The sequence below is a fragment of the Marmota monax genome, unplaced genomic scaffold (assembly GCF_021218885.2).
Source record: "Marmota monax isolate L192 unplaced genomic scaffold, Marmota_monax_Labrador192_F-V1.1 WCK01_AAM20220418_F8-fsc00007, whole genome shotgun sequence".
Classification (NCBI taxonomy): domain Eukaryota; kingdom Metazoa; phylum Chordata; class Mammalia; order Rodentia; family Sciuridae; genus Marmota; species Marmota monax.
This window is the reverse complement of record NW_026692781.1, coordinates 11984752-12009146: the sequence shown is the minus strand read 5'-3', so window position 1 is coordinate 12009146 and position 24395 is coordinate 11984752. Positions and strand designations below refer to the sequence as shown.

The window sequence follows — 24395 nt, the reverse complement described above, 5'->3', positions numbered from 1 at the left end:
AAATCCTAGCATTGCTTGTATATATATATATATATATATATATATATATATATATATATATATAAACTGAAAGTTGATTCTAAAATTTGTAATGCAGTCATTCACACCTTCATCTGTAAGTTTTCTGTGCATAGTTTTATAATTATCATAAGATCAATTCTTATAGATGAAATTAATGCCAAATCTTGAAGAAGAAGGATAAAGTTGAGGGTTTACACTACCAAATACCAAAAGTCATTGTAAGACTGTGTTATTTAAGGAAGCATGATATTGGCATAAGAGTAGATACCTGGATCAATGGAGTAGAATAGAGTCCAGAAACAGATCCAAGCACACATGGGCATTCAATTGATAAAAAAGGTGGTAGGTACTGCAGGGTGGTGGGAAGGGATTATATTTTTCTCTCAAAATGTTGCTGACTTTTTTTTTAAAGAATCTGATTCTTAGCTCACATTATACATGAAAATAATTTTTAACTGGATTGTAAATTTAAATATGGAAGTTAAAGCAATAAAGATGTTAGGAAGAAAATAAGAGAAGGATATCTCCATGATGTAGGAATAGGGAAACATTTCTTGAACAATACCAAAAATTATAATAATAACCCACTAACCACAAATTAAAAGAATGAGATTCTAGGCTATATTATATTAGGAACCTTTGAATCAAAGGTGAGAGACTGAAAAAGCAAACTGCAGCATGGGAAAGAGATTATATTTATATAATACATATTCCTACATCTGGCAAGGGAGTTCCTATTTGGCATATAGAAAAGCCTTTACAAATCAGTTTTTAAAAGTCAGATTACCCAATAGGAAAATGGGCTAAAATTTTAAAGAGATACTTCAGGAAAGAGAATATTGAAGTAAACAATAAATATTTAAAAGTTGCTCAATGTGATTATTCACAATCAGGGAAAAACACAATCTGTTTTCTCAACCATGATACTTTTGAGAGGGTAAAGTCAATTTATTAATAATGATTTGAGGAAAACAACTGAAACAGGACACAAGGTTACCGCCATCATCAGAGATGATTCATAGTACTTCTACTATCAGATACTACTACATATCTCCCAGAATTGTTAAAATTAACAAAACTAAATGAAACAAAATCCCACTGGCAATATCAAATGCTGATGATGCAAATCATCTGGAACTTCCATATGCTTCTGGTTGGAGAGTATATTGGTACAGGCACTTGGGAAAACTTGATTATATCTATCAAGGCAATTATGTGTATAACCTGGCAATTTCTATTATAAATATATACCCAACATGAATTCATTTAAATGTGCATCAAGTATGTATAAGAATATTCATAATCACACTATTTGTGATTAAACTGCAAACAACTCAATGTTCCTTAAGAATAGAATGAGTTAGCTACATTATAATCATTCAGTGGAATATGATTCTATTATGTAAACAACCGAAATTAATAATTCTTAAAAAATAATGTTATGTAAAAGAATCTAGACACAGAAGAATATATATTCATTGATTCCTTTTATACTAAGTTTAATGCAAGCACACTAGTTTACTGACTGTCTCTTGGGAGGAGAAAAGGGACATGGAGGTGGCTTAGGGGCTGGTGGTAATGTTCTATTTCTCGATCCCAGTAATGGTCACAGAGGTTATTTTTTTAAATCTATGAAGCTGTATACTTAAGAGTTTTGCACCTTTCTACGTGCATATTAATCTAAAAAAACAATTTTGAAGAGAAACTAACATATTGGTATCAACAATAGGAGCATTCAATTGATAAAAAAGGTGGTAGGTACTGCAGAGAGACAGTAGAACATTAAATAGGAGACATGTAGAACGTTAATTTATAAAAAAGGAAAGCCAAAGAGAAATGCATCAAATATAAAATTTAAGTGAGTAAGTTAACTTCCAATTTCAAATTTGTAAAATATTTTAAAAATATATGTAATTCATTACCATGAATGCTTAAAAATATCTTTTTATCTCAGTAACCATGAACCAAAACCTTGGCATCTCTTTCCTTCTATACTAATAGGATGACAGGTTGACCTTTCTCACTGGAAGCAAAGGTCCTACCAACTCACCAAGATCCTTTCAGTTTTAGGAGCTCCTTCCTTACCACTCAAATATGGAACATTGTTTTAAATGTAAATGGAGCTAGCTCCTGAGTGGTATTTGATGCTGATTATGATATCTGTCTAATTTCAATCTGTCATCTCCTGACCTTCTGACAGAAAGAACTCTGAATGCCTACGTTTATTGTCTCTTTCTCCTTCCTTCTTTCTTATAATTTTACAATATTCATAATAATTTGGTAACAGTTCAAACATACTATTAAAAGTACTTTAGGCTCAAACATTCTTTCCAACAGTTGTGCCCAATCCCAGTGAACACTGACCACTGGTTTAATTAAAATTCTTTATTACTAAGAGCAGAATCGGTTGCCAGGATTCTTGCCTAAGTGGTATGGTCATGACCACAATAGTCTTACCCCAGATCTCTATGGCTACAGGGATTGGGAGAGGTAATGTCGGTTTGGGTGTTTTTGTTGATTGGTATTTGGTTTGGATTTAATTCCCCTAGGATATTCATCATGCCATGTTAAATAAAAAGGACAGATGAGTGAGTGTATGCATTTAGAAAAATAGATGATAATGGAGCCAGAAGCTATTACATAGGCCTGTAATATCAGTGACTAGGAAGACTGAGGCAGGAGGATTGTGAGTTTGAGGTCAGCCTTGTGGGGGGAATATATATATATATATACACACACACACGCAGACAGAGTGTAAAAATAACCTTTTAATCTGTGGCTAATATTTAATTTTAATTAAGCACCTTTTTTTTTTTTTATCCTAGGCTGACCAGATATCTGGTTTTCACATAAGATCAGTTCTCTGCGTCCCTATTTGGAATAGCAACCACCAAATAATTGGTAAGTATTATCCAAATAGTTATAATTTATTTTATTTTTATAAAAAATAGAAATTTGCTTTTAAATACACCCATTTTTAAAAAATGTTATCCCTTTTAATGTTCAGAATTCATCAAGCTATGTCTCATACTCTTGTACAATCTTGAAAGCACAGACTCCTAATGAATAGATATTAATCAGGTCATGAACAAATATTTATTAAGCTCAAATATTTATTAATCAAATAAATTTTGAAGTAGAAAGGGATCTCAGAAGCCAACTAACAGAACCCTTTTATCTTACCTTTCAGACATTGAAACCCAGAGAGAGAGAGAGAAACATAATGACTTGAGTCAGGTCACTAAGTTAGTTGGTAGAAAACTCAGACCTTCTAACTCCTAGTATAAATTTTCCAACTGTTTCTTCATGCTTATAACTGTGCTTTTACACATACTAAATGCAAATCAGAGAACATAATGGTATTAGACATATACTGAATGTGCTTCTTTTTTTGCCTGGATGGTTCTGAAATAGGCCATGCAGACCCCTAGAATAAGGGAATTATAAGCAAAAGTCACTTCCAATTTTTTCTCCTGCTCTGATCATTCCCCACCCCCCCTTAAAATTTCAATCTGGAGAATATCAAACTTAATATAGAATCCCAGGCAAGAAGAGTTCATAGTTAAAGAAGTCATGAAGGATGGAGCTATTAGTTAAAATCATTCAAACACAATGAAAATGTGATTCTTTCCCCCTAAGAGACATAAGGTACATAGTGTGTTTGGTATTTAATGTATCTCTTTGCCTCTCTCTGTTTCTCCCTAAGATTGCCTGTTAAACTCTATGTAGCAAAGGATTTAGTATTCTGTAGTGTTTTCCAGACCTGAATTTTGAGAGTTTTTTTTTTAATTAGATTGTTTAACTTGCACAGAAATTGATACATTATTGAACATAAAGAATATTCTAGAGTATGGGAATCTGAGCCCCTAACACAAAGAGGGATGAACAGAGTTAAATATATTTATGTAAGGAAAAGGGAAAATCCATAAGAAACAGCATGTGTTATCTTTTGATTTGGTGGAAGTCTCACATGTAGTCCTACATTTCGATCCTAACAGCATCTGTTGTTATTACTTCAAAATTAGGACTGTTGTTTGTCTATTACATGCTAAAAATTTTGTGTTTCATTATATATGTTTTCTAGCATTTGATAAGTTGTCTCCTTGGTGGGAAATTGGTGTTCTAAAAACTACAAGCAAGTTGCTGGGCGTAGCAGTGCACACCTATAATCCCAGCCACTCTGGAGGCTAAGGCAGGAGCCTCCCAAATTCAGAACCAACCTGAACAACTTAGTGAGAGAGACACTGTCTTGAAATAAAATAAAAAGGGCTGGGGTGTAGCTCAGTGGTAGACTATTGCCCAGTGTACTCAAGGCCTTGGGTTCAATCCCCAGCACTGGGGAAAATGGATACAAGTAACACTGCACTATTGTAGTTAATTTTGTTTGTTTGTTTATCCTAAATGGGGATTTAGGCTAGTGTTTTTCAAGAGTGTTGAATTTTGCCGGTTAGACTACTGTGCTTTGAAAGTCATATCCTGAAACATCTAAAAATGAATTTTGGAAGGTGGAAGGACTCCTACATAAAGTTTGTTAGAACCACGTGAACCACTGGTTGCAGGCAGCAGGACAAACTTTGTTTTGAAGGTGAACTGTATCCTATTTATTTCCACTGCTTATAATAATTCCCATGGTTTCCTGAATATTTACTCCATATGGAGCAGTATTCTAAGTGCTTTACAAGCATTTAAACTTTATTCTATCTAGAAAATAAAACAGTAGTTACCAGTGGTAAAGGGAGAGGAGTGTAGGGAGATGTGGGTCAGAGGACAGAAAGCAGCAGACACGTAGGATGAAAAAGTGCAAAGATGGAATGCATAATACAAGGGTTATGGGTAATGAAATTGTACTGTATTCAGGATCCATGATAAATGAGTAGATTTTAGCTGCTTTTGCCACAAAAACCAAAACCAAAATGGATGTCTATGTGGGTTGATGGATGTGTTTACTTTGCTATAGTAACCTTTTTACTATCTACATGTACAATGTACATGTACATTTCTTAACATACATAACAAATCTTTAAAAATTATCCCCTTTAATCTTCACAACTCTCTAAGATAGTTAACTTTTTAATTCCCATTTTGTGCACAAGGAATTTCAGTGCTAAAATGTCAGGTAACTTAGTCAGGGTCACCTAGCTATTAATGGAGTTCAAATTTGAACTGAGACCATCTAAATTCACAACTTACATTCTTAATCTCCATGTCACACTGCCTCTCTCAAAAACTGAGGTAATTGAAAATATGTATGTATACAGGTATATGTACACACACGTATACACTCAGTTACATATATGTAATTGTGTATGTATATATGTAGATACATGGATATATGCTGGCTATATCAGAGTCATGATGCATAAGAACTTAAACTGAGTACAGTAGAGTCAGCTGTGACCTACTCTGTTATACTGACACAGTGTACTGAAAATGATGATATACTCCAAACTTTTCCCACAGGGGTGGCTCAAGTGTTGAATAGACTTGATGGGAAACCTTTTGATGATGCAGATCAACGACTTTTTGAGGTAAGAAAATAAATGTATAAACCAGGATCATTGCAGAGTCACTGATAGTCTCCTGGTCATAGCGTATTCATGTTTGTAAGGATGAATAATTATTAGTCATTATTATATTTGAATGACATGCCAAAATTTAAAGGTAAAGTTAAAAATAGAGGAATAGGTAAGATTTGAATCTCCTCCCCTTTGCGCCAAACAGCTATTGTCTTAACCTTGTCTTGTTCCTGTGTGTTCACAGTCCTAGGCCACTCTTCTAGGTGCATTGTCCTCACTTTCCTTTCCTTTACAAGTTTCCATTCACTCCAGTCCTCTAGCTGGAGAGGGTGGCCTCAAATGGGCTTCCTGTGGCCTGTTCCAGTAGCTACCATGAAAACCCCATCATTACTTCTCATAGTCAAAGGCACCTCACAGTTTCTTTATTAACTGGTTCCAAATCAATCCTCTTTTCCCCTAACATTAACCTTATGGTCATTTAGTTTCTTTACCAAAATATTTTATGGCCTAGCTACAGAAAGAGGTTGCTTTGGGTTAAATACAATGTAATTACTAAAATCAGTTCCCAACTTAAATAAGTTAATAACACATTTAGCGAGATGTGGTGGTACATACCTCCAGTTATTCCAGAGGCTGAGGCAGGAGGACTACAAGTTTGAGGCCAACTGGAGCAATTTAGCAAAAAAAACCCTGTCTCAAAATTTTAAAAATTTAAATTGGATTAGGGGTATAGCTCAGTCATAGAAAACTTACCTAGTTCATGTGAGGCTGTGAAATCTGTCACCATCACCACAAGCAACAACCACAATCACAACTACAACAACAAAAACACATTTAAACATACTGTATGTTATAAAATATTATGAAATAATTTCTTCATAATATCAAATTTTATTTTATTTTTTTCTGATACTGAAGATTGAACCCAGGGATACTTTACCATTGATCTACCTTCTCAGCCCTTTTTATTTTGAGACAGGGTCTTGCTAAATTGCTAAGAGTTTTGCAAAGTTGCTCCAGCCGAACTCGAACTTGTGACCCTTCTGCCTCAGCCTCCCAAGTCTCTGGTATCACAGGCAGGCACCACTGTGCCAGACAAATTCATTTTTTCTCATGTGCAATGTGAACTACAAAGTCTTATGTGACAATAGTAATTAAGAAGTTTAATCTGTATACTTCCCCAAGGCCCACCTTTGTGTACAATAAAATTATATATTCAGACTCATCCCTGATGACTGCCTACTTTAATATTAGGTTTTACCTATGATTTATTACAATTTTAATTACTGGGCTTTCCCTTTTCTAGGCTTTTGTTATCTTTTGTGGCCTTGGCATCAATAACACCATTATGTATGATCAAGTGAAGAAGTCCTGGGCCAAGCAGTCTGTGGCTCTTGATGTAAGTACAATAATTACATCAAAATCATCAGCTAAAATGCTCTAATTTTATGAAGAAAAAATTGTTCTTGTTATGGTACTTACTTTCTTCATTTTAAATTATTTATTCATTGGATCTTAATAATTTTGGGGTCATGGGTTCAAATTTGATGGAAGCTAGAGACTCTCTCTAGAGAATACACATATGTGCACAATATTATGTATAATTCCAGGGAGTTCACAGATTCCTTGAAGCCTATCCATATACATCCTATGCTCAGATATAGATTGTAAGTATTAGATTTTTAAAAGTAATAATCCAAAAATAATTTGTTAGTATTTAAAATGTATTATGAATTTATACTTGAATATATATTGATATTCTGAAAAGCCATAGCTCTTCTTATCAAAGGAGAAAAACTTCATTCTGAAGATGTGTGACCCAGATGCTCATCTCATTATCCCACTACTTCTTCTCTCCAAGTACATACACATCCCACTGAGAATACCAACCTGTCCCCCGTGCCAACACTGAATGTCCTCTCAGACTGTTAAGGGCTAAAAGAACAGTTCTCGCCAGGCACAGTGGCATATATATAATCCCAGCAATTTGGGAGCCTGAGGTAGGAGCATTGAAAGTTCAAAGCCAGCCTCAGAAACTTAGCAAGACCCTCCCTGTCTCAAATTGTGGCTCAGGGGTAGAGCCCTTGCCTAGCATGTGTGAGACACTGGGTTTGATTCTCAGCACTGCATATAAATAAATAAACAAAATAAAGAAAAAAAAGAATTATTTTAAAAACATTTTTAAAAATATAAAAAGGACTGGGAAGGTAGCTCAATGGTAGAGCACTGTAAGGTTCAATCCCCAAGAAAGAAAGAAAAAAAAAGTTCTCATATGAATCTCAGGTGCTTGTTTGTTTGTTTAATATTGATTTTTTAGTTGTAGTTGGACACAATACCTTTATTTTTTTTAATGTGGTGCTGAGGATTGAACCCAGGGCCTCGCATGTGCTAGGCAAGCACTCTACTGCTGAGCCACAACCTCAAGCCCTCAGGAGCTTGTTTTTATTCAAGATCTATTTTTTTTCCAGCATTACTCTGTAGATAGTACTGAAGGTTTTGTTTTTATATATGAAATACTTATTAAGTAGGGCAGATAAAACGTCAGTGCCAAGATAACAGCACTGCAGTCTTCAAAATATTCTGCAATTTGGTAGAAAGACAAAACCAAGGAAGTGTAAGTAGACAAATTGATGCTACCTACAGGACTCTGGCTTGAGATTTAAAAGACATAAAATTATAGTTATCTAACCTACCTATATACTTTTTTTCTTCTGGCCAGACTGTGAATTCTGGAGGCGGAGATTTTTATCTTTTGTGCTTTTATTTGCAGTGCATAGCAGGGTGCTTAGCACAGAGAAGGGATTTACTGAGTAGTTTTTGACTGGAGGAAAGGAGGGAAAGAAGGCTGAAGGGAAGTGTGATGTAAGGAATTTTGTTGTTGTTTTTGTTCCCCTGAGGTAGCCTCGCTCTGTTTATATATGGCATGTTTACAGTAAGGACTAGAAGTAGTACATGATGGATTAATAAATGGGCAGACTGTAAACATGCAACCCACAGGTAAGAATCACTAGTGGAGTATTAAGATCTGTGTATACAACTTTTTTTTTTTCAAATTGTGGCTCTGTTATTTTGCTCAGTTTGAGATTAAATGATAAGATGCATGCAAAGGTTCTCATGAGCAGTCAGTCAATTACAGCAACAATAATAAGCATTATATTTTAAATTGTAGTAGTATATTTATTACTGAAAAATCACCATGGATTTGAGAAAAGAGCAAAGAACAGGAATTTTAAACAGCAAATGTTGAGTTGTGCCCCTGCTTCACTGTCATCAAATTCTGCCTCACCCATTGTTTCTTATTTCATGACACTATAGGAAGAACATTCTATGAAAAGAACATGCAATTAGGCCATTCCATACACTAGTCCCCACTAAAACCTATTTCACTGTGAGATGGCTTCATTAGCATAGGCAGAGAACAACTCATGTATCCCCATAATCTCACTCTTCATATAACTTCCTAGTTTATTTCCTTCCCATTGGGAAGGGACTAGAATAGCTGTTGAAACATGAATGGCCACCTAACCCAAGATGAGAGATTCAGTGAAAAATTCCACTTTTGATGTCATAATTTCCAACTCCCCTCTGACCTCAAGGAGTATACCTAGTATCTCACAGATACCTAGAACCTACAAATTTATCCACCATCCTAAGCCACAGTCTCATGAAGTGCTTATTTGGGTTCGCAGTGAATACCCTCCTGCTTGTATAACTCAGATACCTTCTTTTCTTAGACATAAAGATGATTACTGACACTGTCAAATTTCTGGATCAACTGAGCCTTTTGACAATCTCTTCCTTTCAAGAAGTTGACTTATATATGTTGACTGTTTTAGTCAGCTATTTTGCCACTGTGACTAAAATACCTGACCAGCACAAGTGTAGAGGAGGAAAATTTTATTTAAGGGCTCATGGTTTCAGAGGTCTCAGTCCATATTCAGCCAGCTCCATCCCCCAGGGGCTCCAGGTGAGGCTTAACATCATACCAGACAAGTGTGGTAGAGGGAAGCAGCTCACATGATGATCAGAAAGCAGAGAAAGAGGTCTCTACTTACCAGATACAAATATATACCCCAAAGCCATGCCCCCAATTCCCACCTCCTCCAGCCATACCCTATGACTTCACTTACCACTCAGTTAATCCCCATCAGGGGATTAATTCACTGATTGGGTTAAGACTCTTACAACCCAATCATTTCTCCTCTGAACCTTCTTGCATTGTCTCACATGTGAGCTTGTGGGGGACACCTCACATCCAAACCATACCAATAACTAAAATGTTCTGCAGGCTTTATTTTATGCCAGTGTCATCAGTGGATTCCCAGAGCTTCCATTTGGTTTTCTCCCTCCCATCCTTGAGCAACTCTCACCCCACTGGAAGTCAGATTTTTAACTCTAGTGATCAGGTTACATCCACTCTACTCTCTGGCCTCAGAATCCATATGCAAGAGTATCTGGAAGAATTTCTTACCTAAGATCCTTTTTTTTTTTCTTTTTAGTTTTTATTTTATTTTCTCCCTTTTTATTGATGCATTATAATTATATGTAACAGTGGGATTTGTTATAATATATTCATACATGCACCCACTAAAACCGTATACTTTCATCAATTTCATTCCCCAGTCCCTCCCCTTTACCTCCCCTCCTTCCCCTGATTCCCCTCTTCTATTCTATTGGTCTCCCTTCTATTTTTTTAAAATTTGTTCTAATTAGTTATACATGCCAGTAGAATGCATTTTGACACATTGTACACAAATGGAACACAACTTCTCATTCCTCTGGCTGTACATGGTGCAGAGTCACACCAATAGTGTAATCAAAAATATATACAGAGTAATCATGTCTGTCTCATTCTACAGTCCTTCCCATCCCCACAGACCCACCCCTCTTATCACTCCCTCTGCATAATCCAAACTTCTTTGATTTTTCCCTACCCACCCCCCACTATGGATCAGCATTTGCTTATCAGAGAAAACATTTGGCCTTTAGATTTTGGGGACTGACTTATTTCACTCAGCATGATGTTCTCTTGTTTCATCCATTTACCTGCAAATGCCATAATTTCATTTTTCTTTAAGGCTGAGTAATATCCCATTGTGTATACATGCCACATTTTCTTTATCCATTCATCTGTTGAAGGGCATCTTGGTTGGTTCCATAGTTTAGCCATTGTGAATTGAGCCTATAAACATCAACTACAGGCTGCATCACTGTAGTATGCTGATTTTAAGTCTTTTGGGTATAAACCAAGGAGTGGGATAGCTGGGTTAAATGGTTTTTCCATTCCCAGTTTTCTGAGGAATCTCTATACTGGTTTTCCAAAGTGGTTGCACCAATTTGCAGTCCCACCAGAAATTAACAAATGCACCTTTTTCACCATATCCTCAGCAACATTTACTATTGCTTGTATTCTTGATAATTGCCATTATGACTGCAGTGAGATGAAATCTTAGAGTATTTTTGATTCACATTCTCTAATTGCTAGAGATGATGGACATTTTTCCATGTTTGTTGATTGATTATATATCTTCTTCTGTGAAGTGTCACAGAGTCACACCAGTAGTGTAATCACAAAAACAGCATGGTATTGGCACCAAAATAGACATGTAGACCAATGATACAAAATAGAAGACACAGAGAAAAACCTATATAAATACAGTTACCTCATACTAGGCAAAGGTGCCAAAATCATACATTGGAGAAATCATAACTTATTCAACAAATGGTGCTAGGAAAACTGGAAATCCATATGTAGCAAAGTGAAATCAAACCACTGTCTCTCACCCTGCACAAAACTCAATTCAAATGGATCAAAGATTTAGGCACTAGAACAGAGACGTTGTGCCTAATAGAAGAAAAAGTAGGTCCAAATCTTCATCCTGTCAGCTTAGGACCTGACTTCCTTAACAAGACTCCTAAAAACACAAGAAGTAAAATTAAGAATCAATCAATGGGAGGATTCTATCTAAAATGTTTCTTCTCAGCAAATGAATCAATCAATAATGTGAAGAGAGAGCCTACAGAATGAGAAAAAATCTTTACCACACCCGCCTCAGATTGTTATGGGGCAGACCACTCAGAAAACACACCAAGTCTCAACTTTGTCTGAATTGGAGAGTCTTTATTACCTGGACTGTGACTGCTCCCTGCAGGAGCATAACTGTCTCCATAGGGAACAGCCCCGAGAGTTTGAGCATTTCAGGGTTTTAAAGGCAAAAACCACATCTGGGTTGGTGGGACTGCAAGCAAGCAGTGTACAGAAGCTGAATTGAGCCGTTAGTGAGACAATGCATATGAGGCAATGCATACAACCATATCCTTATTCCACATCCTCATTCTGGGTACATTCAGTACTTCCTATGGGATTTTCTATGATCATTTGTAACTGACAAAGCTTTTGGGGCAGCTTAGAATCATCAGGAGCTAAAATGGATGCTATTTTTAAGATGGAGTCACTCATGCTAACCTACTCTACAACAAGATAGGACACTAATCTCCAGGATATATAAAGAACTCAAAAAACTTAACACCAATAAATAAATAAATAAATAACCCAATCAATAAGTGGGCTAAGGAACTAAATAGACACTTTAGTGAAGAAGAAATACAATTAATTAACAAATGTATGGAAAAACATTTATCCTTAGGTTTTTACAAAGAAAAAAAAAACTACTCATTAGAGCTACTAAATCCTAATGCAGGAAAGAAATTTTCATATACTATAGTGTATATTAACTTCCAGATGAATATATGTTTTACATTTAGGTAATTATAAATATTATACATGAATATGAGTAAATATAGTATTTTGCAAATATTTCTATTAAAGTATGTATTTATATTTATGTATGATTGACCTAGTCCCATAAAGGATTTGAACTACTTTTTATAAGAATACAAATGAGCCAGCCAAATAGAAAAAAGCAAAATAAATAATAAAGCCAAGAGAAAGAAAGAAAGCCAGGAGAGACAAAACCAAATGCCATGCCATCCTTATGACCTCTCCATCCCTTCTCCCCAAGGACCTGGGCTAGCCCTTTTACCTTTTCCACTGCACCTAAGAGAAGATTCCATCTCTCTGGCCAGGTTCATCTTCTTCTATTGTCTCATTTTTACAAATTTTCTTTGGTCTTTATCCTCTTGATCTTATCCCAAGAAAAGCAACATTTAAATGCAGTTCTCTCATTCCCCCAATCTTTTTACATTCTCTTGTTTTTCAACCCAATCATTTCTCCTCTAGCAATAAGAGTGGAGGGAAATAATCCTTCCTGTGGCCCCCAGTGACAGTACCTGTCCTAGAGGCCTTTCCTTCCAGAAAGGGAACAAGTGCATCCCTGGCCTGGCCAGTGCCTCATGGCAGTGCCTCTCTCTGAATATTCAGGAAACTCTGGAGAGGCAGCACAACACTATTTGCTTCTTTTAAACATCCTTTCCCCAAGGCATTTTTGATAAAAATGTGGCATCCTCTGAAAGTAAATATTCTCCAGATAAATTTTCTGGGAAGACTCACCCCAAGTGGGGTTGAGTATAATCTCTGATGCTCAGGGCTCCCTGGAAGTAGGTTTACTCATCTTTTTAACAAAATACATGTCTTGTATTTTAGTTTTCTCCCAAACAGCCACGGATTTCCATGTATTTATTTGGTACTGGCTGCTTTCCTTATTGATTTGAAATGCCCTACTAAATTAACAAATTCATATATATTAAAGTACATTTCTTTATATGTTACTTTGTTTCATTGATCTGGGAAAAAAAAAAAAAACAGAACTTCATCATTTTAAATACACTTTTAATCTAGGTCTTGCTTTGCATCAATATCTCTGGCAGAAGTAGTCTATTGACTCTTATCCAAGCAAAAAGCAGTGTAGGTTGAAGACTTAAAGTGTTGATTTTAGCATTAGTCTGATCTGTCTAGTTTGGATTAAATCCTGATTCAGTAGCTATTGACCTTGGGCAAACTATGAAAGTTCTCACTCTTGGGTATGTTAAATGGGCATAAGAAGGGCATTTTAAACATTTAAATAAATAATGCTGGGAAAGTCCATAGAGAGTCCTTGCATTCAACATCTGCATATCAACTACAAATGGAAAATATTAAAAAACAAATTATGTCTATACTAAACATGTTATTCTTCTATGAACAATGCAGTGTAATAGCTGTTTATAAACATCTACATTAAATATTAGGTATTATAAATAATCTAGAGATGATTTAGACAGAGCATAGATTATATGAAAGTACTAAGTCATTTCATGTATGGGACTAACCTCAAACTTGTGACTGCCTCAGTCTCCCAAATTTTATTGTTAAATTCTTTTGAACGACATTTCTTTTCTTTCTCAGCTCCTAAAACTGAATAATGAAACAAAGAGAAAATTTTCCAATAATTTTTCCTAACTTTAATTTTATGAGTTTGATTTCCATGCTAAATGAGTAGCCAATATTATCTGTATTAATATCTATTCAGGGGCTGGAGATGTGGCTCAAGCGGTAGCGCGCTCGCCTGGCATGCGTGCAGCCTGGGTTCGATCCTCAGCACCACATACAAAGATGTTGTGTCCGCCCAAAACTAAAAAGAATTCTCTCTCTCTCTCTCTCTCTTTTTTAAAAAAAATATCTATTCATGCACTGAGAGTCATATCCTAAGAAAGGGGGAAATTTTACTTAAAAAGTCAGAATACAGAGAGAGAATACAATATGAATGTGGATACAGAATATTACTTCTTCACTATGAGCATCACAGATTGTACTTTGGGGTGTCTTTCACGGTTATTGCAAATGAAGCCTTACCTAATACTGATGAGAAACTTTCCGGTAAATATAAGTCTGTGTGTTAAGGAACACCTCATACAGCTTTATGATAAGAGAGAAGAAATGAGGGGCAACCAGAGGGTGAGAAAAAGGTATATGTAATCAGAAGCCAAACCCCATTTATTCTACCTCCCCAAAGCCTGTCTCATCTATTTCCTCCTTTACAATTGCCACAGCAACCATCCTTCCTAAGGGCTTCATTACCTCTTGACTGGACAATTGCAACAGTCTTCTACTTGCTCTTCCCAGAACAGATTTCAGACTTCCTCACTCACCCACTCATTGACCTTAAATTACTCCCCCATCACCTATCAAAGTACAAATGTCCTCACCTTTGGGGCCCTTAGAAATCTCATACCAAACTACTTTCCTGCCCTTGGCTCTCATTGCTCTTCTCAGAGAATTGTATGCTACTTACAGCTCAAATTCTTCATAGTCTACAAATCAGCCACCTGCTTCTCTGCCATCTGATCTGTAATATCCTTTCCACTCTTTTTTTTCTCTATTCCATTTTTGCCTCCTCCACTCAAAAGTATTCCATCATTTGAAGCTTTATTTCAATGTAGTCTTCTCTATAAACCTTCCAATCCCATGGCCATGTCTGTCTTTGCCCTATATTTTGAGTCTATGTTTTCCTCTGCTAGAATATATGTGCCCTGAAGCATGTGATCATATCTTAGCTTCCTCTCAGTGCCTTTTACATAATTGGTACTTGGTAAAAGTGTATTTAATAAATGAATGCATGCTGCCACAGTCATTTTGGTCTGCCATGACAATATTCTGAAATGGAAGAGCTTGGGCAAAGAAGGAGGAGATGGCAGCCATTTTTAGTGGTAGTCTTGTTGGCCAATCTCCTCTGTGTTTTCTTCCCCTCTAACAAGCCATGAGTACAGAGTTGCTTTGGGGAATTGAGGGGAGTTGGCAGTAAGGACCTCTTCCTGGATGCCATGTCCAATGGTGTATTTCCTTAGATGAGGATTAAGGAACCAATCTACTTTCTTTCTTTCTTTCTTTTTTAATTAGTTATACATGACAGTAGAATGCATTTTTGCACTTTGATCTATCATACGTAGATGAGATATAATTTCTTATTTTTCTGACTGTACATGTTGCAGAATCATATTGGTCATGTAGTCACATATGTACATACAGTAATAATGTCTATACATTCTACTATCTTTCCTATATGCATATCCCCTCCCCTCTCCTCCCGTCACTTCCCTCTACTTAATCTAAGGTAATACTATTCTTCCCTAGTGCCCCTTACCTTATTGTGAATTAGCATCCGCATATTAGAAAAAACATTCAGCCTTTGGTTTTGTGGGATTGGCTTATTTCGCTTACCATGATATTCTCCAACTTCAACCATTTAATGGTAAATGCCATAATTTCACTCTTCTTTAAAGCTTAGTAATATTCCATTGAGTATATATACCATATTTTCTTTATCCATTCATCTATTGTGTGACACCAATGTTGTTTCCATAGTCTAGCTATTGTAAATTGAGCTGTTATAAACATTGATGTGGCTGTGCCACTATAGTATGCTGGGTTTAAGTCCTTTGGGTGTAAGCCAAAGAATGAGATAACTGGGTCAAATGGTGGTTCCATTCCCAGGTTTCTGAGGAATCTCCATACGGTTTTCCATAGGGGCTGCACCAATTTGCAGTCCCACCAGCAATGTATGAGTGTACCTTTTCACCACATCCTCACCAACATTTATTGTTGCCTATATTCTTGATGATTGCCATTTTGACAGGAATGAGATGAAATCTTAGAGTAGTTTTGATTTGTATTTCTCTAATTGCTAGAGATGTTGAACACTTTTTCATATATTTGTTGATCAGTTGTATTTCTTCTTGTGTGAAGTGTCTGTTTAGTTCTTTAGCCCATTTCCTGATTGGGTTATTTAGTTGTTGTGGTTTTTTTTTTTTTTTTTTGGTGTTAAGTTTTTTGAGTTCTTTATATATCTTGGAGATTAATGCTTTATTGGAGGTGCATGTGGTGAAGATTTTCTCCAAATCTGTAGGCTCTCTCCTCACATTATTAATTGTTTCAGAACCAATCTACTTTCTAAAAGTAAGGGAAGACAGATGATTCTCCCAGAAGGTGTTTCCTAAGCTCCAAGGAGAGATTTTTGTCCTATGATCTGGATTCACAGGATACCAACGGAATGCCACTTTATTTTGTCTCTCACCTCCAGTTCCAGATTTTATTCATCTTCTAACCAGAGGTTGTACCCATTAAATAGTATCTCCCTCTCCCTTGGGGAAATGATGTACCATGATGTCACTTTGGCTATGAATCCCGAGTACTCCAAATAACTCATATAAGTGGAATCCATTTGTTCTTTTGTGACTAGTTTATTTCACTTAATTTGTGGTAGACACTGTTCTAGGTGCTGAAGATTCAGCAGAGGAAAAACAAATAATATTCTTATGAACTTCATATTCCAGTAGAAGACAGGTGGTAGATAAGAAAACAAATAAATTAACCAAATGAATTCATGATATTGTGTCATAAAGAAAATGAAGCAGGATGTTTTAATAAAGTGTGACTGGAAACAGGGGGTTACTGTGGGCACATTCAGAAGAACCTCCTCCAGAAAGTGACAGCTGAGTTTCATTTCCTCATTTTTTTTTTTTTGTTGTTTGTTTTATAAATTTCATCCAAACCTATTTGCCTGTATGGTTTTATGCTCTAGTTTTAATGAGGATCTTCCTTCTTATACTTATGAAGATACTAAGCATAAATTTCTGAGAGGCAATAGAATGTATATGAAATAATTATCAGAGGTGGCACCCTCTTGCAGTTTCAGAATGCAGAGTTTACCAACTAGCAAGGCTTTTGGATGGTCCTGAGTTTCTCTCACTGTCCGTTCATGTCCTAGAGCATCCCCTTGGCTATATAAACAAAAGAGCAAATCATAGACCCAGTGTAGTTCTTCAGGGCTGAATGGTGTATTCTTCCATTTGGATTCTGGTAGATTTTAGATCCCTTACATACAGGGTTGTGCGTGTGTAACTGGCTCACCATGGTGTCTTCGTGCCAGCACAGAACCTGGCCAAAGGACACATGCAAGAAGTGTTTATTGAGTGCATCACATACAAGATCACAATTATAAAGTACAACAAGAATCTCAATCCTGAGCAAATACTGCTGCTAGGTTATTCTATGAAATACAGTGTATGAACTCGAAAATCAGATGATTAGGATTTTAATTCTAGCTCTGCCATTTTCTACCTGTGTATTTAAGGGAAAATCTAATAAATTATCTGTGCTTTATTGTCCTTACTTTCCAACCCTGTAGGATTGTGATGAGGATGAAATGAAATAATTCAAATAAAATTTTAGCACAGTGCTCATAAAAATGTCAATAATAATAACTTTTAATGTCTCCCCATTCCCACCATCATACAGTACTTTATTTACAATGACTCCCCCCACACACACGAATGCTAATACTTAAAAAATAGCTGCCATTCTTCAGAAGTTGAATGGATTAATTTTCTGGTTAGTACAGATCCTGGGCTACAACCTGACACCAAAAAAGGAACAGTGCCCTCCTGGGATTGCCTTAGGAACAGCACTGTCATGGCTTTCAGGCTGGGGATCTGCTTCATTTCAGGTAGCGAAGCATGGTTAAGCCACTAGTTGTTTTTCTCAATTAAGCTGCATCTATCTTATAAATGGCAAAAATTCTTCTTAGATTCTACTAGTGGTTTATTAGTTTTAGTGGTGGTTTTGGGGTTTTCATTTAGATATTTTATGGAAGTATCAACATTGAGCCAGATATAATTTTTTTAAAATATGCTCTATTTTTAAGACAGTTTAGATTTACAAAGAAATTAGAAAGATAGTACAGAGTTCCCATATACCCCATACCCAATTTGCCCTGTTCTTAATATTTTACATCAGTATAGTATATTTATTTTAATTAATGAACAAATATTGCTATCTTATTGTTGACTAAAGTCCATACTTTATTCAGATTTCGTTAGCTTTACCTAATATCCCTTTTCTGTCCCAGGATCCCATCCATGACGCCCTACTACATTTAGACATTGTGTCTCCTTAGGCTTATCTTGGTTGTAACAATTTTTCATATTTTCCTTTCTTGAAGGCCTTGACAGTTTTGAGAAGTGCTGGTCAGATGTTTTGTAGCATGACTCTCTAATAGACTTTGTCTGATGTTTTCTCATGATTTGACTGTGATTGTGGATTTTGGTGAAGAAGGTCACAGAGATAAAGTGCCTTTAGCATCACATCATATCAAGAGTACATTCTATCAAAATGACTTATCATAGTTGTTGTTAACCTTGTCGAAGGGAGTCTGTCAAGTTTCTCCACTGTGAATTTACTCTTTTCCCCAATTTCCATTCCATACTATTTGGAAGGATATTGCTTATGCAAAGCTACACTTAGAGAGTTAGAAGTTGTGGTCTATTTCTTTGAGGGGGGAGAAGATACACAAATTATTTAGAATATCTTTATACAGGATATTTTTGTCTGGTCTTATTTGCCTGACTATCTCTCTCTCTCTCTCTCTCTCTCTCTCTCTTTCTTTTCCATTCAACTCCACTTATTTATATACTCATAGATATTTATTTTATGATTTGGGTTATAATCCACTACTACTTTCTTTATTAGATACTATTATATACCAGAATCCAGTAAAGTCATTTCTTAATAACAACAACAAAAAGAATTTATGAATACGAACAAGTGGCATTTCTCTGCAAATAGTCAACAGGAAATTTCTTTGCATTTTTTAATAATCCTACCATAATTTAAGTATCTGAGACACTTTAATGGTATTCATGAGATTTTTAAGAAATGAATAATATATCGAATGAATCATGTACTATGTGCCAAGAACTCAACCCTCACCAAAACAACATGGTAGACACTATGGAAATTTCATAAGATGTGGTATGGTACTTATGTAATTTCAGTCTAGATGACGATAGAGGCAAGAGAAAGTGTGATCACAGTGTGATGAGTTCCAGGAAAGAGGTAGGTACAATGTCAGGGGAAGCATGAAGGAGGGGCAAGTAATTCAGAGAGTGCTTCATAACTGCTTTGCAGACAGGGTAACTGCTGAGTGACAAACAGCAGTGAGCTATACAATTTGAAAGATCAACAGGCGTGCTCCAGGCAAAAGGAAAGTCATGAGAGGAAGTAGGAAGGACTGAGGTAGCAAGGAATTTGAACTGTATTCAAATGATTGAGCAGTTTTCACCAAAAAAGAAACATAGTTAGTTTGACATTTTAGACAGAACATCCTGGCATCTACAGAGAATAGATTAATCTCAGTATTTTGCAATTATATTTTGGTTTTTTAAACAAAATGTTGAGCATGTTTTTACTTTATTTCTTATTAAATTATATTTGATAATTTTCCAAAGTCAAATCCATCTTCAAAGGATTTGTCACCACTGCCATGGTCTAAGGAATATTCAGGATCCTGGACAGAGTTCCCAAACATACCAGAATGTTTGGAGTAAGTTAACATAGTCCCCATGGTTACCCTAAGAAGGAACTATTATTTGGATGCACTTATTTGAAAATATTTCTTTCATTGGTTTATGCTCTTCTTTCTTCAGTTTTATGATGTTATTTTTTAGTGCTTTAAAAATGCTACATCTATTAAATGCTTAGCATATGTCAGGCACTATGTTATGCACTTTACATATATCTCATTGAACTTTCACTAAAACAGCATGGAGTCGATGGTATTTTTCCCACTTGACAAATGAACAGACAAAGGCTCAGCAGGTGTAGAAACTTGCTGAGGGGTTGGGGGCTATTACTGCACAGCAAGTAGCAGAGGCACATTCAAATCAGGTCTGTGGATTTCAAACGGTAGTGCTGTGCAGACTATGCTACATGTGTCTTTGGAAACTGGCATTTGCCATTGTTCCTTGGCTGGCCACGATGGAAGTGGGAAAAGCAGCAAGGTGCTTCTGGCTTGTAAGATTGAAGGACAAATAATGAAGAATAGATCATTGATTCAAAAACTAGTTGAATAAAACACCCTCAGAAATGACAATACTCCTCTTCTTTACTTCACTGAAAATTACTAACTTATCAGTAAGGAATTGTTCCTGTCAACCTTAATGCTTTGGGGTTATAATACAGATTCTAGGATAAGCCAGATTCTGAGCTGAACTCCAGCAACTCGATCCTCAGTTTAGTCTTATCCAAAACAAGTGCTGAATCTAAGTTGGGTCAGGTTGATTATTCCACAGTGAGATAGCACTGCTTTAGCTTGCTGGCTTTTCTTGTAATCACTGGCTTGTAAAACCCAGGCTTACAGTTGGCCAAGTAAGAAACTGGTATTCATTTTGGGTAGAATGGCCAGAATCTTGATAGTGCCTTGATACAAAGGCAATAAGGGAAGGCGGCTTTCTTCCCTCATTTCCCACTTCATATTACACTGGCTTTGTACATATGTCTGAACCATGTAAACTGCACATTATAAAATCCATCCAGAGTCCTACAAACAGCCCGCCAAGAGGCCATAATCTGGGAAATAAGCCAATACTGGCCCTAGAAGTGGGAGTGGGGTATTGGGGTATCTGGGTAATTTGAGGAACCTGGAATTTAGTTTAGAGAATCCCAAGTACCTGGAACATAATCTTCCTAACATGTCCCCAGGGATCCCAGCACTTTTTTCCCCAGAGGATGGACCATGGTCAGAAAAACCCCTTCAAAGCATGGAGTCCTTCAAAGCTCTGGGCCCAGGCCAGAGACTTGGGTCTCAAGGGTCTTAGGAAATACAGTGTTTCCAGGTCAGTGCCTGAGCATCACAACCCTAGCCAGGTTCCCACTCTGAGTGTTTCTCTGCATCACCTGCCTTTGCTTATAACAAAGGTATAGTCAGATTTTCCCAAAAGGCTTGGTGTGGCTAAGATTTTAAAGCAATGAAAACATGTTTATATAAATATCTGTGTAGTTTGATGAAATAATTAATAGTAAGCTTTAACTTAATCTATACACAAACCCCAGGAGCTAATTGTGGGATTTTTGTGTCACCTGGCCTAACTAAAAGCCTGGAAGTATTTGATGATGCAGGGTCCTCATCAAACCAGGTCTTAAGTGAGTGAGACACACGTATCTAATTCATGGCTCAAAATACTCAGTATCTTCAATCCTCTGCACAGTAGAAAGAGGAGAAGCCTGGATCTAGACACCCATGAAGGAATTTTAAAAGGCATCTAGAAACAGGAGTGTGAAACCCCCTCTACCCTTCTTCTCCATCCCCCAGCTGACCTCAGTTCACATATACTGATAAACTTTGAGGTGGCTCAGCCCAACAGGAACAATCACCTCATATCCAGACCACCTGTGCTTGGAAAGAAAGCAAAGGGGAACCAACCAGAACATTAGCTCAGGATTTGGAACCAGAGCAGCATTTACCTGTTTTATCCCTTGTATCACTGAATGCCACCACATGATGGGCACAAATAAGTTGTCAAACCCTCAATTTTAATACTTTTGTTTCAAAAAGTCTGCTGCCAAAAAACAGTCCTCCCATTAGCCAAAAACTCCAAGTATGGCTACATTAGACCCATCTCCAACCTTGCATTCAGCTGCTCACATTCCATTGCATGAAATAAAACCAGAGGCCAGAAGACCACTTTAAAAATCAGACATTTACAAACAGCAGACATTTGTTTGTGGGGAGTGGCAGGCTGGGGATTTTAACCAGATTGCCAAGGAATGAAATTATACACCCAAAACGATGAAGCTCATATGACTCTGTGCAGGTAACAGCAGTCCCTGAACTTGTCAGAGATGAGGGAGAAACTGCTTTCATCCTTGAAAAGGAGGGAAATGGTTTCTTAATATAAGTAATGAATGACATTCAATTAGATATACCTCCCTCTGGGAAATTTTTCTTATCTCCAACTAGTGCCTATACTTATGTTAACCAAAAGGCAAATCGAGTTGGTTTCCAAAATCTCCATGATTTAAACCCTGGCTCCTTTCCAACCTCCTGTTACCCTCCTCTTTGCCCCCTGTTTCACTGGCCTCCTTGCTTATCCTTGAACTAGATAGACATATCCCTGCCACAGGGTCTTTCCACTTTCTTCCTGCAACCTCTTCCCCTCATATCCACACCCCATTCTTTCTGCAACTTCAGGTCTTTATTTACACTATTCATTACCACCTTCATAGATAGTCCTATTTAAATTTGCAAGTACCCCTCCATCACTGCTCCCCAATCTCCCTTCCCTGCTTTGTTTTTCTCCATAGCACTCATTGCATGCTATCAGTTTTACTTCTTTAGCTTCGCTGACCTGTCTCTTCATTCTACATTGTATTTCCTTTTTTATAAATTCATCTTATTTTTTTAAATACACGACAGCGAAATGCATTACAATTCTTATTACACATATATACCACAATTTTTCATGTCTCTGTATATAAAGTATCTTGACACCCAATTCGTGTCTTCATACGTGTACTTTAGTTAATGTACATTCCACCATCCTTGCTAATTCCCTGCCCCTCCCTGCCTCTCCCACTCCTCTTCCCTATCTAGAATTCATCTATTCCTCCCATGTTCCCCCTCCCTACCCCACTATGAGTCAGCCTCCTTATATCAGAGGAAACATTCCAGCATTTGTTTTTTGGGGGATTGGCTGACTTCACTTAGCATTATCTTCTCCAACACTATCCATTTATCTGCAAATGCCATGATTTTATTCTCTTTTATTGCTGAGTAAAATTACATTCTACATCATATTTCCATGTTGACAAGAATTTTTGTCTCTTTTGTGCATTGGTCTGTGCCCGGCTTCTAGAATGGCTCCTAAACATAACTGACACACTTCATATATTCATTGGCTGAAAAATCTTTAAAGGCATCGTGTTTCCTCAGCCCTGCCTCACATTCAAGTAATGAAATTCACCATCTGCAGTTTTAGTCCTGCCAAGCTATGAACCAGAAAGTGGTCCAGCCTCCTCTTCCTTCTCATCACTGGGTTCTGGAATTAGTCAGCAGTGTGGGCTCCGGGCACTCACACAAGAGAGAGCAGTCCTACACCTGGGTCCAGTGGACCCCGAATGTGGGCATCCCCTCTGCCTCGTGTATTGTTCCTTCCATGCCCAGCAGGGACCAGAACCCCAGCTGAATGCGCCTGTGGCTCAGGTCCTTCTCTCTCTGGGGGGAGATCCCTGTGCACTGATGCGGAGATCTGGGTCTCCACTTTCACCATCCTGATCTCTCCCACATCCACCCTTGCCCACCTCCAGCCCGCCTTTCACAAGCAGCCATATCTTCTATATGGAATGGGGATCCGCTTATGTAAGATCAAGTGCAGGAAACACCACATAACATACCAAGGGAATGAATGCCACAGAAGGCCGAGTGGTGGCCATTTCTGGAGTGGAAATCAAGGAGGGGCACATAAAGTGCTTCTAGGGTTACAGGGATCAGAAAACTAACCATATCATGTTGGTCTCTTGCTTATTATTCTCCAGGGGCTTCCTAGGACCAACAACATGCCTTATCAGCCTCCAAGGCCCTGGCTGACCTGGTGATTGCCCAGCTCTTCCACCCCACCTCCAGACTCCCCTCCCCCCACCTCACGTTGCTCTCTTACCACTTCCAGCCTACTTCTCCTGCTGCCCCAAAGGGATTTCCCCAACCCCTGTCCTGCATGGTTCTTTTATTTGTCCAGGTCTCAGCTTAAATACTATCTCCTCAGAGAATCCATCCCCACCCACCTTTCCTGCCACCTCAGCACACTCTCCCACCCCGCTCACTGTGTCTCTCATCATTTTGCTTCTTGACTTTGCAGCAGTCATATGCACACCTATGTCTGCCTCTCCAGTGTCTGTGTCTGCTGCTGCAACAAATCCGCTAAGACAGAAACTGTGTGCACATCCAAATTAAGTGTGTGACCCATATTAAGTCCTCAATAGACATGTCGTGATTGCATGAATGGCGTATGATCTGGACAGCCCTAACTGCCATTTCCTGACCTACTCCTTCAAATCCAATCCAATCTACATGGCCACCAACTTGGCCAAGA

General features: G+C 37.3%; 1 protein-coding gene across 1 annotated transcript in view; it reads left to right on the top strand.

Moving 5' to 3' along the window:
• The window catches only part of Pde11a (phosphodiesterase 11A), a 381530-nt gene that overhangs the window by 211444 nt on the left and 145691 nt on the right, over window positions 1–24395 (top strand). The window contains exons 7-9 of the mRNA XM_046447555.2: window positions 2847–2922; window positions 5482–5549; window positions 6844–6936. Of these exons, the coding sequence (XP_046303511.1) occupies window positions 2847–2922; window positions 5482–5549; window positions 6844–6936 (237 nt within the window). The remainder of the gene's footprint in view (window positions 1–2846; window positions 2923–5481; window positions 5550–6843; window positions 6937–24395) is intronic.